This window comes from Melanotaenia boesemani, chromosome 23, assembly GCF_017639745.1.
Source record: "Melanotaenia boesemani isolate fMelBoe1 chromosome 23, fMelBoe1.pri, whole genome shotgun sequence".
Classification (NCBI taxonomy): Eukaryota; Metazoa; Chordata; class Actinopteri; order Atheriniformes; family Melanotaeniidae; genus Melanotaenia; species Melanotaenia boesemani.
The window spans coordinates 8109406-8126028 of record NC_055704.1 but is presented as its reverse complement, the minus strand read 5'-3'; the positions used below and the strand labels follow the sequence as shown (position 1 = coordinate 8126028).

The window sequence follows — 16623 nt, the reverse complement described above, 5'->3', positions numbered from 1 at the left end:
TCCACCTGTCTGGTAAAAACTTTTTCATCTGTACAACTTCTTTGACATGATTTTGTAGTTACAAAATAATGTTTTTTGGTATGTCATTACATTTGTAAAAAAAAGTTATGCCTGTTTAAACTCCAGCTTAAAACCTTATTACTATTCTAAATATCTGTAATATCTGTAATATCTTTGTTTTATGTAAAGCACTTTGAATTGTCCTGTACATGAAATGTGCTATACAAATAAACTGCCTTGCCTTGCCTATAATGAAAAATAAAGAACTCTATATCTCATAATATTAAACCATGTCAGAACATATTTATTTTTTAATTCTAGAAAACCAACAAAAAATTCCAACAAGGCCATAAGAAGTTGTGTCTTATTATAACTCTCAGTTTATTTATGGTATTTGTTGGTATGTTACACTGCTCTATCCCAAAAAGACATGTGACATACAAATAAAAATAATGATTAGGGGTTCATTTTTTTCTCCTTACGTTTTTCTGTGTGGAGTAAGACATCTTTCTATTTAAACATATCTTACTCTATTAATTAGTGTGGAGTGAGATGTCTTTCTGTACAGACGATCTCTGCTCCCGTGGTCCACCCTCCGGTCCGTTAGCTGACGCTGTTGTTCCACAGTCCCACGCTCACCGGCGTCAACACAGAGGAAACAGGAACATACGGATCGCTTCATCAGGGGTTTTAAGCAGAAATCACTGTGGTCTTCTGGAGAACAGGGAAGAAGATCCTCTGGTATAGCTGCTGGGGATTTGTCACTGTGAGGACCAGCTCCGAGCTGCGTGGAGACGCTCGGTCAAGCCCGGTAACAAACTCACGGCTGTTTGGCCGGAACGAGACGAGAAGCAGAAGATGGAGACCCCAGGTAAACTTTCCTTAATGCGTGGCAAAATGCGGGACCGACAGACACAGAGACCAACAGACAGTGAAGCTAATGGTCAAATTACCTGGCATCGTATCATGTTCTAACTATGTCAAAATGTACGTTAAACAAAAAACACCCCCTACTTTAGGCAATAATTGGACATTTTTAAGCTGCATTAGTTCTGTCGAAGTCACTCTAGGTTAAAAATATCTCCGGTCCCACAACTTTTCACCGGCACGTCATTCATTTCAAAGCCGTCACGAAAAGCTGTAAAATGACCGTTAAAACCGTTACATGCTGCTGAAATATGAAATAAAAAAATACATATGTAAAAAATTCTATTCTATTTACATATATAAATATCTATAACTATAAAAATGTGTGTGTATATATATGCTATTTATAAAATACACTACTCGCAAACATTAAAGCGCGTCAAAAGTTAATGCTACATTATTATATCACGAATGTGGGGCATTTAAGAAATGCTAATTCCTTTATCTCAGACAATGTATTGAAGCAACAGCTAACAGCAGTGGTGGGTAAACCACACCACAACATAAAATGTCTGTCTTGATAACATGTCATGTGCTTTCAGGAAGTCTATTAAAGTTTTTCTTTAAACATAGTTTTTTTTTTGTTTGTTTGTTTTGTTTTGTAAAGCAATTTGCTTCTGACCTGCTCTCAACTACCAGCGTTATGTCTACACATTACAGAAAACTTTGCAAAGAACCAGTTGTTAATTGTGCCATTTAGCACTTGTCATCAAGACAAATGGTTTGGTTTTATTGCTTTAGCTGCATATATGGGGAAAAACCCTTTAAGCATAAGCTGATTCCATTTTAAAAAAGAAAAAAATGTCTAAACTGGACAAGTGGAACACAAAAGAAATGCCAGGCCTAAAAACTATCTACAGCAGATGAACAGGATCTGAAAATGTTCTCAAAATAGGAACAATTCCAGCAAATACCCGATGCAGGCCCCGAGAGATCCACCCGGACCTCAGCATTATTGGTATAGTGGGATAATCTGGACAGAGAATGAAAAAAAGGCAAACATTTAAAGTTGTGCTTGCACATGTTTCAGTAAATTGTTGCAGCTATTTCCTTTTTCTGCCAGTATATAAAGAAATGAGTGTTGGCGTAACACTTTTGTACAGAACTGTATTCTTTATTTCTCTTATTGGTAATGGTAATTGAAATTTCCTCTGGGATAAATGAAGTAGTTCATATCCACCTACATGCTTTATGAATTTAAAGACGTGATGCTCCGACAGCATGTAACTACAGACTGTACTCCTTTTCTTTTTGTATATAAAGAAACAAGGAGCGGCTCAAGACTTTTACACCACTTTTTTTTTAACTCAAGTTCTGTATTCATGTAAAAAATGAGATAATGAGGTTTTATGAGTGTAACATTTAGAACTTTAGCCTTTTGGGAATTAGCCAAGTTACTCTGCTAATGTTCCACATAAACATGTTCAGCAACTTCTAGTTAAACAACATGAATAAAAATCATAGTGAAATGTTATATGGTGCTATTACTCCCAATGCACTGCAGTTAATCTAACGTCTTTATGTTTCTGCTTGTTATTGTAACGTCATTTCAAATGCTGCACCAGCTGTGTTTATTCATTTTCCTTTTTTTTTTATTTTTCAAAGCACTTTACAAAATCTACTGATTATTATTCATTAAAAAAGATAACATCATCTGTATATTAGTGGAACTGTCAAAGTGTTTTTACACTGTTGCATTGCTTATTTTACCAAAGTTGACGCTCTCTTCTACCAGTTTAGGGTTAGATTCATGATAGGATGACTTTCCTGAGTCCAGACGTGTTCTTAACAAACACCGAGCAATCCTACAACTTACAAACAAAACACAGATAACGGCTTATTCAACGAGGAAACCCAACAATTTACTGCTGATCACTGGTTTAGTAAAGTTGTTTATTTATTCCTTATCCATTTCAAGCAGGGTGGAGATGAATTAAATCCTTCCTTGCTTCTAATGTTGTTGACAGTCTGATTTTGTGCCACCTGAATCACCCAGACAGCTAAAAGTTGATGGGTGAAAAAAAACATCTGTTTCAAATTGAAACTAGTCGTCATCACCAGAACTTATCAAGCACTTAAAGAGCTCATGTTATGTTTGTATAGGCTCATCATTTTATTTTCAGTTTCTGGTAAGAGGGTTTTTTTTATGTGTCTATACCAAAAATATCATGTTAAAATGTGTTTTCTAGCTGTGTAGCTAAAAAAAACGCTGATTAAATAGCACATTTTTCCTCAGTGTCTGAGGGCTCTAATGTTTACCTTCAACAGCCTGGAGGGTTATTATGCTGTAGCCTGCAGGCTGTGTAATGACTGTCTAAGATAATCAGGCTACACTTGGACTATGGACGTCAGCTCCAGACAGCAGGATGGAGAATAAAAACTGATCAGGATTATTGTCTGCAAGGTGCTGCTGTCAGTTTCAGCTCCTCTGTGTGGGACATTCTGGGTGTTAACTGGTGTTAAACTGGTAAAGAAAAGACCAACAGCCCCATGTCCAGCACCCATGACTGTATGAGAGGTAGCAGCTCAAATCTGAGCTTTCTAACACTCTTCTCTGTTTGCAGTGTGAACTAAGTTTGTTTTAACAAAACTCTGCTGAAGAAGTGAAGCTCGGAAACCTCCGGAACCATGCCAGAGCTCCTGGGTTTCTCAGCCAACAGGCGTATCGTCACCGGCCTGCTGGTCAACCTCCTGTCCTCCATTTGCATCGTCTTCATCAACAAATGGATCTACGTGCACTATGGCTTCCCCAACATGACTTTAACCCTTGTCCACTTTGTGGTCACCTGGTTGGGACTCTACATCTGCCAGAAAATGGACATTTTCTCTCCAAAAAGCCTCCCGGTGCGCAGGATTGTGTGGCTGGCGCTTAGTTTCTGTGGGTTCGTGGCCTTCACCAACCTTTCTCTGCAGAATAACTCCATAGGAACGTACCAGCTGGCTAAATCTATGACTACACCCGTCATCATCCTCATCCAGACCACCTACTACAAGAAGACCTTCTCCACCAAAATTAAACTGACGCTGGTAAAAAAAAATCTAATTTCTTTTGTAGTGAGCCAAACTTGCAGTAACCTTGAGCCCATTAATCGAAAGATGTGTGTGTTCAGGTTCCTATAACGTTAGGAGTTATTTTAAACTCCTACTATGACGTGCGGTTCAACCTGCTGGGGACGGTGTTTGCTTCGCTGGGCGTTCTGGTGACTTCGCTTTACCAAGTGGTGAGTAAACGCACACTCTGACGAGACGACTGCTAATGTGACAGGAAAGAAATCATTTGTTTCTCTTTCAGTGGGTGGGGGCGAAGCAACATGAGCTCCAGGTGAACTCCATGCAACTTCTCTACTACCAGGTAGGACCCAGAGAATGAGCGGTAGCTGTATTTAACGGTTAAAGGTCGTTTACGGCCTCATATCTCCTGATACTCTGTGCTCTGATTGTGGCAGCAGCCTTCGGGTGGAGCTGACTTCTGACCTGCTGCTCTTTGCTTGAAACTTCATCTGGAATTTATTGGTTTTGGCACGAGATTGGTTTTTAGACCTGCTCCAGTTTTTCTTTCCATGTAGCCTAACTTGAGACATACTGGTCTTTTCTTTGTTTGGGACCTTTACACGATGCTGCAGTATTATCTGCAATAAGCTTGATTATAATTATGTGCAATATCTGACCATACCTTATGACCAGTGTAATTATCTGTTTATATTACGATAACAACATCACGACTTTTATTTCATACTTCCTCCTCTTTTAATACATTGGTTGCATTGTTTGTGTTTGACCTTTCTAACTATGGATTCTTTGGATCCTCATTTCTTTCCCTGAGGTTTAAACCACAGATACTATTTGCTGGAATCAACTGGGTGCTAGATGATGTTCATTTAAGCTTGTTTGGGACTTGATTTTGAACTTGAAGAACTTAGAATTTCTCAAGAAATGTCTTCTGGATGTCTCTGGTTTTCTTGACTCAGGACTTTGTTTGGGATTTGTTGTCTCTTTCTTCTTTTATGTGAACTTTTTGGTCTTTCCTTCAGGTTATGACTTGGTCATTTTTGGGGTTTGATTTGGTCCTTGTTCATACTTTTGGGACCTTTTCCCTTCAGTCAGTCTACTTGTAATTAGACACCGAAGTTACTGCAGTCATTTGCCTTCTTTTAGGACTTTTTAATGCTGATTTTGGGCCTTTTGTCCTTCATTTAAGACAAATAGTTTTGCTTTGTTTTGTTTTTTTGTTTTTTTTTTTTTTAACCTAAGATTTTTTCCTGCTGCCACAGGATTGTATTTAAACCACAGTGTAAGAATGATTGTATTTAACAGATAACAAACAATCCATTTGTGTATTTTATATTGACAAAAAAGAAAAAATGTTGCAGACAGAATTGATGAAGCATGAAATATGCATTTATTAACTGAAATATAGGTAATCTTTGACTATTTCTTTAGCATATTTTATTCATACAGCAAAACTTTTAAATTTATTTCAGTAATTCAACTTAAAAATGTAAATTAATATATTAAATAGACTCCTTATATGCAAAGTGAGATATTTCAAGCATATATTTGTTATAATTTACAGCTTATGAAAAACCAAATCTCAGAAAATTAGAATAGTGTGAAAAGGTTCAATGTTGTAGCTGCTAATTCATTTAAAACATCTGCAAAGGACTCCTGAGCATTTAAATGGTCTCAGTCTATTTGAGTAGAAATATCATGGGGAAGGTTGCTGACCTGACGGTTATGCAGAAAACCATCACTGACACCCTCCACAAGGAGGGGAAGCCTCAAAAAGGTGATTGTTAAAGAAGCTGGAAGCTCTCAAAGTGCTGCATCAAAGCACATCAATAAAAGTTGAGTGGAAGAAAAAAGTGTGGAAGAAAAAGGTGGAACAACCAGCAGGGATGAAGCAGCCTGGAGAGGATCGTCAGGAAAAGGCCGTTTAGAAATGTGGAGGAGCTTCACCAGGAGTGGACTGAGGCTGGAGTTAGTGCTTCCAGAGCCACCACACACAGACGGATCCTGGACTTCATATGTCAGATTCCTCTTGTTAAGTCGCTCCTGAACAAAACACGTCAGAAGCGTCTTACCTGGGCTAAAGGAAAAATGAACTGGTCTGCTGAGCAGTGGTCCGAAGTGCTCTTTTCTGATGAGAGCTGATTTTAAATCTCATTTGGAAATCAAGGTCCAGAGTCTGGAGGAAGAATAGAGTCAACAATCCAAGACACTTAAAGTGCAGCGTGAAGTTTCCACAGTGTTTGTTGGTGTGGGAGTCATGTCATCTGTTGTTGGTCCACTGGGCTTTATTAAGTCCAGAGTCAACGCAGCGTCTACCAGGAGGTTTTAGAGCACTTCATGCTTCCTTCAGCAGAAAAGCTTTTTGGAGATGCTGACTTTATTTTCCAGCAGGACTTGGTACCTGCCCATGCTGCCAAAAGATCCAAAACCTGGTTCAATGACCAAGGATTACTCTGCTGGACTGGCCAGCAAACCCTCCTGACCTGAACCCCGTAGAATATAAATGGGTCATTGCCAAGAGAAAGATGAGACACATGAGACAGAGCAATGCAGAAGAGTTGAAGGCCTCTATTGAAGCATCCTGGTCTTCCATTAAACCCCAGCAGGACCACAGGCTGATAACATCCAGGCCAGGGAGCTCAAACCAAGTACTGAGTTCATACGAATGACTATACTCTTCAGATGGTTGACATTTCTGTATTCAATATACTTTTTTTTAAATTGATTTTATGTAATATTCTAATTTTCTGAGATTTTGATTTTTGGGTTTTTATAAGTTGTAAGCCATAATCATCAAAATGATAATGAATAAATGCTTGAAATATCTCACCTTCATGAAATGAATCTATATATTTGTTTTCCCTTTTAAGTTGAATTACTAAATTAAGCTTTGTGCCACATTCTAATGTTGTTAGTTTAGCTGTGCTTCCAGTGATGATGGCTGCTGTACTAACCGTGAGACTCTTCTGTCAGGCTCCTCTGTCCTCTGGCTTCCTGCTCTGCATCATCCCCATGTTTGAGCCACTGACTGGAGACGGAGGAATATTTGGACCATGGTCTCTCCCTGCTCTGGTCAGATTCAACATGACACTTGCAAACACTTTGATAACATAATCCTGCTGCCTTTGTGTCGGGTGACTTGCTGACTTGGTTTTCAGCTAAGATGTAAATATTTTCTGGCTGCTTGACTTGGCTGCGTGATGCTGCAGGATTCTACTGTAAAAATTGTTTGGTTTCTTGTTACCTAGGTGACGGTGCTGTTCTCTGGCGTGGTGGCGTTCCTGGTCAACCTGTCCATCTATTGGATCATTGGAAACACATCAGCTGTCACGTATCCTCAGCTGTGTATGGGGTCGGGTTTTCAGGGGCTGAGGACAGTTTTACTTGTGCCAGTTTTTAAATCAGCATATTTATTTGAGCCAATGTCTTTTAACTCTGTTTGTTTTAATACATATTGTATGTTTCTAGCGGTCTTTGAAAGGTTTTAGAACTTACTGAGGATGTTCACAATTTCCTTGAGGAAAAAAATATAGTTCTGGTCTTTTTAAAAAAGATTAAAATGTATAAATAAAAAACATTGGAGGTTGGATTTTTTTTTCTCTCTCCAAAGGGTTTGGATTTCTAGTGGAAAGACATAAGTCATTCCTGCATTTCTTGCTTATTTTGATGTTAAAATCTATTGTGTAGAAATAAGCACCAGTGTTAAAGTGTCTGAAATAGATTTTAATGCTTCTTTTCAATTTTTTTTTCCCTAATCCTTTTTCTTGAAAAAGAAATTCTAGATAGAGTTAATAAGTATTATTTCTTGACTCTGGCTCTCAGCTACAACATGTTTGGTCATTTTAAGTTCTGCATCACTCTGATTGGAGGATACCTGCTCTTCCATGACCCACTTTCACTCAACCAGGTGAGTCTTCATGTGCTGCTCTGATCATTTAAACCAGCAACCGTCCACACGACCCTTATTTTCTCCTGAACTCTTCCTCTCTTTCTGTCTCACGCAGGCATTGGGAATTCTCTGCACTCTGGCGGGAATCTTGTCCTACACTCACTTCAAGCTGGTGGAACAGGAAGAGGGGAAGAGCCGTCTGGCTCAGAGACCGTAGACTGACTGACATGCACAACTTTCTGCATTCGACTGCAGGACAACAGACATGTTGCCTCAGTTCTTTGCAGAGTTCCCTGCAGCTGTTTGCAGCAGGTTGATGAACTAGATGACCCTCGCTTTGGTTTATCAGCAGCCAGCCAACAGAAGGCGAGCTTTTCTGACAGAGCAGATTATCAAGGAAGACATCAAACCTTCCTCTGCTGCTGGCAGAGTCTGCCTCAATGACCAATATGAACAGTTATATTGGTACGATGATAATGACACATTTCAATGTTTTCTGTTTTTTTTTATACTCAGGCCAGTTACAGGGTGTTAAAAAATTAAACTTTTGTGTAAACAAAAATTAAAACACAAACATAGATGATCTCAGTAAAGTCCCATTGAGGTACTTGTCAATAATCTGAAGTGTTCTGTGTAAACAGAATAATTCCAGTTACTCCACACGTTGAAAATAACGGATCGTTCCCTGTTTGCACTGAGATGGTTTTCCACAGGTGACAAGAGGGGATGAATTAATCCTCTTTATACCTCCCTCATGAAAGGTGTCAGGAATTTAACTTACCTTTTTTTTGTAATAAGGCAAATCTCCAGTCAGTGAACTTATTAACATTCATTGAATACTGACAGAAAGGATGGCTTTATCAACGTAGCAGTTCATACGTCGCAGCGTTGGATGAGATTTTTCAGCTCTGCTTCCTGAAGGTTCAGTGTTAGAAAGAACAAAAAACAAGTTTGATTCTTTTTTTTTTGTTCCCAGATGTTGACGTCGATGTGAAACATTTCAATGAATTCATTAAAACTCCGTACGTGGTCTGATTTCCCTGCAAAAAAAAAAAAGTTTCAGTTATGTGTTGTTTCTTTATAAAAGTTTGTAGTGTGATTATGTAGATTTAATTGTTTACAGTCTAAAGAATTTCAGTTTTTTTCTGGCTGCTTGTGGTTTCAAGCAGCTTCTGATTGTTTTTTTTATTGATTTCTGTTCTGACATCTGGGATTTGCTGATTTGTACTCATTTTTTTTTGAGAAAACATTTCAGATGCATGTTTTAACTCTTGGAGGGATCCAAAGCCGTTTATTTTAATCAACGTATGAAGGGATTCATTCGAAGTTCAGTCTGATCACAAGGTCCAATCAGTTCAGATGATCCCTGCCGATACTGGTTGTTTGTTAATATTTACTAAATGTAAAGCTGGTGAATAAACTGCTGGAATAAAACCCTTGATTTAACAGAAACAAGTTCATGAGAGAAACTGTAAAATCTCAGCATCTTTAAAAGATAAAAAGTTGGTATAACCATTATTACTAATTACTGTTAGTGTTAATGTGTAAATAATATTTATCATTCATAAAAATATGCACTAACCAGACACTTACTTTGGTCTGCTTGTTAACACAAATATCTACTCAGCCAATCACATAGCAGCCATGCAGTTAGTCTTCTAGAAATTACCAAGATGAAGTTCAAACTGAGCATCAGATGTCTGGACCAGAATGTCTTGTGGACATCAGAGGAGAATAGACAGACTGGTTGGAGGTATGTGAAAGTCAACAGCAAGTCAAATAAGCACTGGTTCCAACCAAGGTCTGCAGAATAGCATCTCTGAACACACAACCTTGAAGCAGATGGGCTACAGCAGCAGAAAACCACACCAGTGGCAGCTAAGAACAGGAAACTGAGGCTACAATTCACAGACTCACCAAAACTGGACAACCGAACATTTCAGCTGCAACATTCAGATGGTAGGATCAGAATTTGGTTGAAACATGAAAGCATGGATCCATCCTGCCTTGGATCAACTGATCAGGCTACTGGTGATTTCAACATGTCCATCCATTTATGACCACAGTGTAGCATCTTCTGACGGCCTCCACTGTCACCATATCACAGTCCAGTAGAGCAGCTTTGGGATGAGGTGAAACGGGAGATTCTCATCACGGATGCAGCCGACAAACCTGCAGCAACTGGGTGATGCTGTCATGTCAATATGGAGAAAATCTCTGAGGAATTCAGCACCTTGCTGAATCTATGCCACCCAGAATTAATGCAGTTCTGAAGGTAAAAGGTGGTTAACCTGGTACTAGTAAGGTGCACCTAATGAAGATCCCAGCCCAGGGGCTGTTAGTTTAAGCTAATTTAAGATTTTTAAACCATATATGTGGGGATTACAAATCTGCTTAATCTTTTATGGCCATTCTCATCTATGAATCTAAGTTGGACTATCTTTGTTTGCATGAAAAATTCTCAGACATTATTTTTTTTTACTAAACTATGACCTCACTCTATTACTCCCATTACATAACAGAAATTTCTCAAAAAAAGAGTTGATCTCATGTAAATAACTGTTGCATTTTAATGGACACAGAATCACATACATAATTGTAACAGTTCAACCTGATCAGCTTCACATGTGTAAAAATTATTGTGCCCCATCAAATCATTACCAGTGCTCAACACAGCAGTTTATGAGAAACAAAAACCAAGATATGAAGTTACATTTCCTCTGTCACTGTGCGATAGCATCAGCAGGAAGTGTTGTAACTGTTGCAGACATCCAATTGCTGTTCATGTCTCTGAAAGCCGCTACAGTTCCTCTGAAAGTAGATTCTGCACCTCTCCATCACCATGGTAACTGATTCTTTTAGTTAGTGTGTCTCTCCTAGACTTTGCTGATCTTTGGGTAAACAAACTTAAAGTTTTCATCAATCTTCTTTCTGGAAGAGACCGTGAGGCTGGCTCCAAATATAGTCTGTAATGTAGTTTTCCTGTGAAAGGCTCTCTTGTTCAGCATCCTGAACTGTCTACTGTATGTGGGTGTTTCACTAACACTGTGTCAATAAAGTTAGAACAGTGACCTGATTCACACACACACTCTGAGCAGCCATGTCTGTAAACTTTGGATGAATGAGTGAAAGGAGTGTGTGTTTGTGTAAAAATACCTCATCATTCCCCAGACAAGAAGCAATACACACACTGTTTTAAAACAAGCTCAGAATCTGATCTGTTTTTCATTAGGAACTTTTTCATTTCAGTCAGATCCACTGGTTTGTAAATATGTCTATACTGTATTTTAGTAGAGATGCATCTTGAGGATTACAGGTTTTTTCTTCATAGAGAAAATCTACATAAAGAAAATCTAAGTAAAAGAGAGACAAGACAGAAATGTGCAACCTCTGGTTTGTGGTGTACTAATAAATCTGAAAATAAATTAATCTTGAGTTAGTTGTGGATATTTTCATTTGTCATTTTTATTTATCTGGATTTAACTTTATAGAGTGCCTAAATAAATAAATAAATAAATACAGGAGTTTGAGAACAGGGGCCTTTTTGACATTTATTTATTTTTGGCACTCTGTCAAGTAGGGGTAAGAAAAATAGCAGCGTAAGCTTTGCCTGTTGGGAAGAAACATTTTTAATACACCAAAACAGAAATTATCTAGCGCTTTAAAAATTCTACTAATATACTTTAATTAGTAAATATTATCCTGTGTGTCGGAAAATGAAACATAACGGGGTTCATTAACGTTACTTCTAGTAAGGCACAATTTGCGGAACCAACATTCAGGGTCCTGCTTGGGTTCACACGGAAACCAATGACCGATGTTTGTTTTGCTAACAATAGCAGGTAAAAACTCATCATTTTACGACAATATGCATATTTGTACTTATTTTCAGAGTGTGTTTTCAAACTGCATAACTTCAATTATTTACTTTAATGGCTCGACATAAACTAACTGTCAATTTTATTATCTAAATATCTGCTAATATTGGTTTCATTAAGGCTAAACGCGTTAGCTTACACGAATGCTAACTCTGGTCTTGCTATGTATTTCTAAGCACAATAAAACATTGTAACCTATCTACAACATTGGCAAATGGGATATGTTCTCAAGATTAACCTTAAACTTATTCAACGGTTGCATCGTCAACAAATAATAGCATAGGTTTTAATTGTAAACACGTCGTTTGGGCTAGGTAGCTAGCCAACTGCGTTTGCAACCAAGCTCCTGCGTGGGTGTGTCAGACTCAACGGTGAAAGTTACAGTTAGTATTAACTGTAGCCTACGTTATCATGATTTTTTATTATTAAAGCATGCAGATGACCTGACGTGTTGCTCACTGACGAAAGTTTTAATTTTAACGGGTTTCCAACTAGTCATAACAGTCATTTGATTCACAGAGTCCCCGAAAGCTGTTTTCCTACACCTAACTCCTTTATTTATTTTGAGTAAAATGGAAAGCCGGTTTGATTTATTGAAATGTACAAGCATACATGCAATTGGATTACATAGTTTAGTTAAATTAACTACAGATGATTAACAAAACATCATCAGAGCAGCAGTAAGTTTTGTTGAGGATCATCTTCTTGTTTTTCTTAAGTATGCCTGCTGAAGACAAGCAGTCAGTAAATATGGACGAGAAAGACGTTTGCCCCTTCAGTAACAAGGAAAAGGACAGAGATGGTGAGAGAAAACCAGCATCTGTTCGAGACAAAGCAAAAGACGAGGCCAAAGTGAGTGGCAAAAAAGATGGCAACAAGGAGGAAAAGAGAAAGCGTCTAGAGGAAGAAAAAAAGAAAAAGGAGGAAAAGGAGCGAAAAAAGAAAGAAGAGGAAAAACAAAAAGCTGAGGAAGAACAGAAGAAGAAGGAGGAAGAGGAAAAAAGACAGCAGGAAGAGCAGGAGAAGAAGCTTATAGAAGAGGAGGCCAAACGACAACGTGAGGAGGAGGCAGCTCTTCTCAAGTAAGTGATAGTTTGCTTTGTTGTCATTTTTTTTATGAAGGCTCATGTTAATCATTGTGTTGCAGACTGATGTAATTTTGAAAGTTCTAATGAAAATATAAAGAGGATTAATTAAAGGGTCCTTAAAGTTGTCAAACAGTGATGCCTGTTTGTATCTGTTTAAGCAGACTTGCTCATTTTCATGGTGTAAACTATTTATTAATAATTAATAATAATAATAATTAAAAATAATAATAATAATAATAACTTCACTTTATTGATCCCCATTGGGAATTCAGCTCTGTGTTTGACATATCTCTAGATGTTCAGAGAGCAGTCGGCTGCCTTGTTTCAGCACTTTTGGGAGGGTACTCAAGGGCCTACAGTGCTTTTTCTTGGATAGGGTTTTTTTTATTAATTAGCCTGTATTAATACTGATTGCATCACAATGAGCTGGCTTGAACTGATTTAGTCTGTAAAGTGATGACTTTGTTATAAATTGTGACAATTCTGTCTGCAAAAGTGGAAATTAGTTGCACCATAACAGGTGAAATGTGTTTTCACTGCTCTGTATTCATTCTCTCTTTTTTTTTTTCTTTGTAGGGAAAAGGAAGAAGGGCATCAGCTGCACCAGGAAGCTTGGGAGCGTCATCAGTGCAGAAAGGAGCTCCGCAGCAAGAACCAGAGTGCCCATGAATGTCGTCCTGAAGAGGCCTTCTTCAGCCGACTGGACTCCAGCCTTAAAAAGAACACGGCCTTTGTTAAGAAGCTGCGTACGCTCACCGAACAGCAACGAGACGCGCTATCCAATGACTTTGCCTCACTCAATCTCAGCAAGTACATCGGTGAGGCTGTGAGCTCCGTTGTGGAGGCCAAGCTTAAGATCTCTGATGTCGGCTGCGCCGTACATCTGTGCTCCCTCTTCCACCAGCGCTACGCCGAGTTTGCTCCATTATTGTTGCAATCGTGGAAGAAGCACTTTGAAGCGAGGAAGGAGGATAAGGCGCCCAACGTGAGCAAACTGCGCACTGACCTGCGCTTTATCGCAGAGCTTACAATCGTCGGCCTTTTCACAGACAAAGAAGGTCTTTCGCTCATTTACGAGCAGCTGAAGAACATCATTGGGACCGACCGGGAGACACACACTCATGTGTCAGTGGTAATCAGCTTCTGCAAGCACTGTGGAGACGACATCGCTGGTCTGGTGCCCCGAAAGGTGAAACTAGCAGCTGAGAAGTTTGGCTTGGCTTTCCCTCCGAGTGAAATCATCAGCACAGAGAAGCAGCAGCCCTTCCAGAACCTCTTGCGTGAGTACTTCACATCCCTCACCAAACACCTGAAGAAGGACCACCGGGAGCTGCAGAACATTGAGAGACAGAACAGGTGAGTGGGTAGCCTTTTATTTATTTAATCATTTGTAAAAGATGAAACAATTTACTCAAATATTCAAATGTGAATGAAAATGCATATCCATGCATGCATCCATCCATCCATATCTAATCTAATCTAATCTAATTGATTGACTCGTTTCTCTCCTCAGGCGCATCTTGCATTCCAAAGGTGAGCTGAGCGAGGACCGGCACAAGCAGTATGAAGAGTTTGCCACTTCCTACCAGAAGCTGCTGGCCAATACTCAGTCCCTGGCTGACCTGCTGGATGAGAACATGCCAGAGCTGCCTCAAGACAAGACTGTGCAGGAAGGTGTGTCATTTCTCTGTCCCAGAAACAATTATGTGTGCCATGTGTTTCCTCTTTTCCTATAATGTGTTCTTCTTTGTGATCTCTCAGAGCACGGCCCCGGCATTGACATTTTCACCCCTGGGAAACCTGGCGAGTACGACCTGGAAGGAGGAATCTGGGAGGATGAGGATGCTCGTAACTTCTATGAGAACCTGGTGGACCTGAAGGCCTTTGTTCCTGCCATCCTCTTCAAAGACAATGAGAAAAGCAGCCAGGGGAAAGACAGGGATGATGCCAAAGGTAAATGTTTTGTTATTCAAAAGACAAATAAAGAAAGGACAGTGACAAAGAATTTGTTCTGACCGAGCTGCTGGTGCTGTTGGCTTCAGATGGCAGAGAGGGGAAGGATGTGGGCAGCACTACAGAAGAACTAGAGCTGGAGCTAGAAGCTCTGGACATTACAGATGAACCTCTCGAACTGGAGGGAGCAGACGAGGTGGAAAATGAAGAACTGGCTAAAAAGCTGCTGGATGAGCAAGGTAAGCATGAGCCTCTTGTTGGACTTGAATATGCAGAACTAACTGCCATGTGATTGGCTGATTAGCCTTTTGTGTTAACAAGCACTCGAACAGGTGGACTTAATTAAGTGAGCGCATTTGAATGGAGTCACTTTCAGAGAAATTTAATAATTGTCAGCTAATAGAAATAAAGCCAAGATCATATTTTCTCCTCTAAATCCACAGTTTCTGTTTGTCTCTGACATGATCTCATAGTTTAATAAACACATTTCCTTTAAAATTACCCAATTTTCAGAGGGTAACAGTTACTAAGCAAATGCTAAATTATCTTTGTAGTAAGCCAAATTGTCAAATAAGTAGGACACACTTCCACGTGCTGTTTTTGATGCTGATGTAGCTTCTAAACATTTTTTGATATCCTCTGATAAAAATGGAGATGTTGTTAAACTGGCAAAACAGCTCTTATTACATAGCAGTAAGTTCTCCTAACTTCTGATGTCTAATCTACTTTGAGCCATGTTCACAGCAGGAGGGTGCAGCTCATTTTGGTCTCACTGTTCTTTATGTGAAGCTCCCTCGCGTCATTGGCTCAGAGGATAAATCTTCCTGCATTGTTATGAAAATATCACTTTCACTATAGTTATTAGAAATAATGTACATAATGAATCACAGCTGTCTCATAGAGAAGAACATGGTTCTGGCTTGTTTTATAAGCTTTGCATCATTTTGTCAGGATCGTTTTAGGGATGTAACGTTTGTTTGTCATGTTTTTTTTTTTTTTTTAATGAGCTTCTGTGTTTATGAGCAGAACAAGAGGATGAGGAGGCCAGCACAGGGTCGCACCTGAAGCTAATTGTGGATGCCTTCATCCAGCAACTCCCCAACTGTGTCAACAGAGACCTCATCGACAAGGTGATGGCAAAGGAAAAGGAATCCTGCCTTTAGTGAACAGTCAATATACCACACAGATTTGTACTAGAAGGTTGTTTTTCTGAAAAAAATCTTTAAATTTATGAGCACTGTGATTCCTGCAGGCGGCCATGGACTTCTGCATGAACATGAACACCAAATCTAACAGGAGGAAGCTAGTCCGAGCCCTCTTCACTGTTCCCAGGCAAAGGTAGGCCTGTCAGCGCTCGCTGAAAAAATTACGACTAAAGAGAGATATTTAGTCCAAAGGGGAATTACACTGTTGTAATAGGATTTTACATTTATTTACCTGTTTTTATAATTGAAATTAATAATCTTAACATTATGAAAAACAAATTAAATTTAAATAAGAATTAAATAAGTTGGATTAAAATGAAATTAGAAATAATTTAAATATGAAAAATATATAAATTAGATTGAAATGGGAAAAAAAAACCAACAAAAATGAATAAATAAAATAAGAAATTGATTATTGAGTAACATCTGGCATATTTCATACCGGGTAGAACCACAGAGGGGCGCTATCAACCTAAGTTATGGTTTGAAGGTTAGTGGAGCGCTGACTCATTCTCCTCTTGCAGGTTGGATCTTCTGCCTTTTTACTCTCGCCTGGTGGCAACTCTGCATCCCTGCATGTCTGACGTGGCTGAGGACCTCTGCTCCATGCTGAAGGGAGACTTCAGGTTTCATGTAGGTTCTCTATTATCTGATAAAATGCTATGTTTTATTGC

At 39.0% G+C, this 16623-nt stretch overlaps 2 protein-coding genes across 5 annotated transcripts in view; both read left to right on the top strand.

Moving 5' to 3' along the window:
- Positions 1–563: 563 nt before the first annotated feature.
- slc35e3 (solute carrier family 35 member E3) lies at positions 564–8222 on the top strand. 2 transcript variants are annotated; one of them, XM_041977445.1, is made up of 8 exons: positions 564–867; positions 3489–3954; positions 4038–4148; positions 4220–4279; positions 6910–7008; positions 7185–7267; positions 7759–7843; positions 7941–8222. In XM_041977445.1, the coding sequence occupies exons 2-8, from the start codon at positions 3556–3558 to the stop codon at positions 8040–8042; spliced, it is 939 nt and encodes a 312-aa protein (XP_041833379.1). In that variant the 5' UTR covers positions 564–867; positions 3489–3555; the 3' UTR covers positions 8043–8222. The 2 variants fall into 2 exon arrangements, with proteins under 2 accessions (XP_041833379.1, XP_041833380.1); XM_041977446.1 differs by having other exon boundaries at positions 564–871; positions 3492–3954.
- Positions 8223–11494: 3272 nt separating this feature from the next.
- upf2 (UPF2 regulator of nonsense mediated mRNA decay) overlaps positions 11495–16623 on the top strand; it is a 32644-nt gene continuing 27515 nt past the window's right edge. Inside the window, exons 1-9 of one of the 3 annotated variants that reach the window (XM_041977436.1) lie at positions 11495–11667; positions 12423–12785; positions 13368–14147; positions 14305–14465; positions 14553–14744; positions 14834–14983; positions 15771–15874; positions 15997–16082; positions 16474–16582. In XM_041977436.1, coding sequence (XP_041833370.1) covers positions 11636–11667; positions 12423–12785; positions 13368–14147; positions 14305–14465; positions 14553–14744; positions 14834–14983; positions 15771–15874; positions 15997–16082; positions 16474–16582 — 1977 coding nt within the window. In that variant the 5' untranslated portion in view covers positions 11495–11635. Of the gene's footprint in view, positions 11668–11904; positions 12181–12403; positions 12786–13367; positions 14148–14304; positions 14466–14552; positions 14745–14833; positions 14984–15770; positions 15875–15996; positions 16083–16473; positions 16583–16623 lie in introns of those variants that run through there. The other 2 variants (XM_041977435.1, XM_041977437.1) reach the window with 2 other exon arrangements.

Coding starts and splice junctions, on each gene's coding strand:
- slc35e3 (XM_041977445.1), top strand. CDS start 3,556: ATGCCAGAGCTCCTGGGTTTCTCAGCCAACAGGCGTATCGTCACCGGC. Junction 4,280..6,909: donor TGCAACTTCTCTACTACCAG/GTAGGACCCAGA, acceptor CTCTTCTGTCAG/GCTCCTCTGTCCTCTGGCTT. Junction 7,844..7,940: donor ACCCACTTTCACTCAACCAG/GTGAGTCTTCAT, acceptor TGTCTCACGCAG/GCATTGGGAATTCTCTGCAC.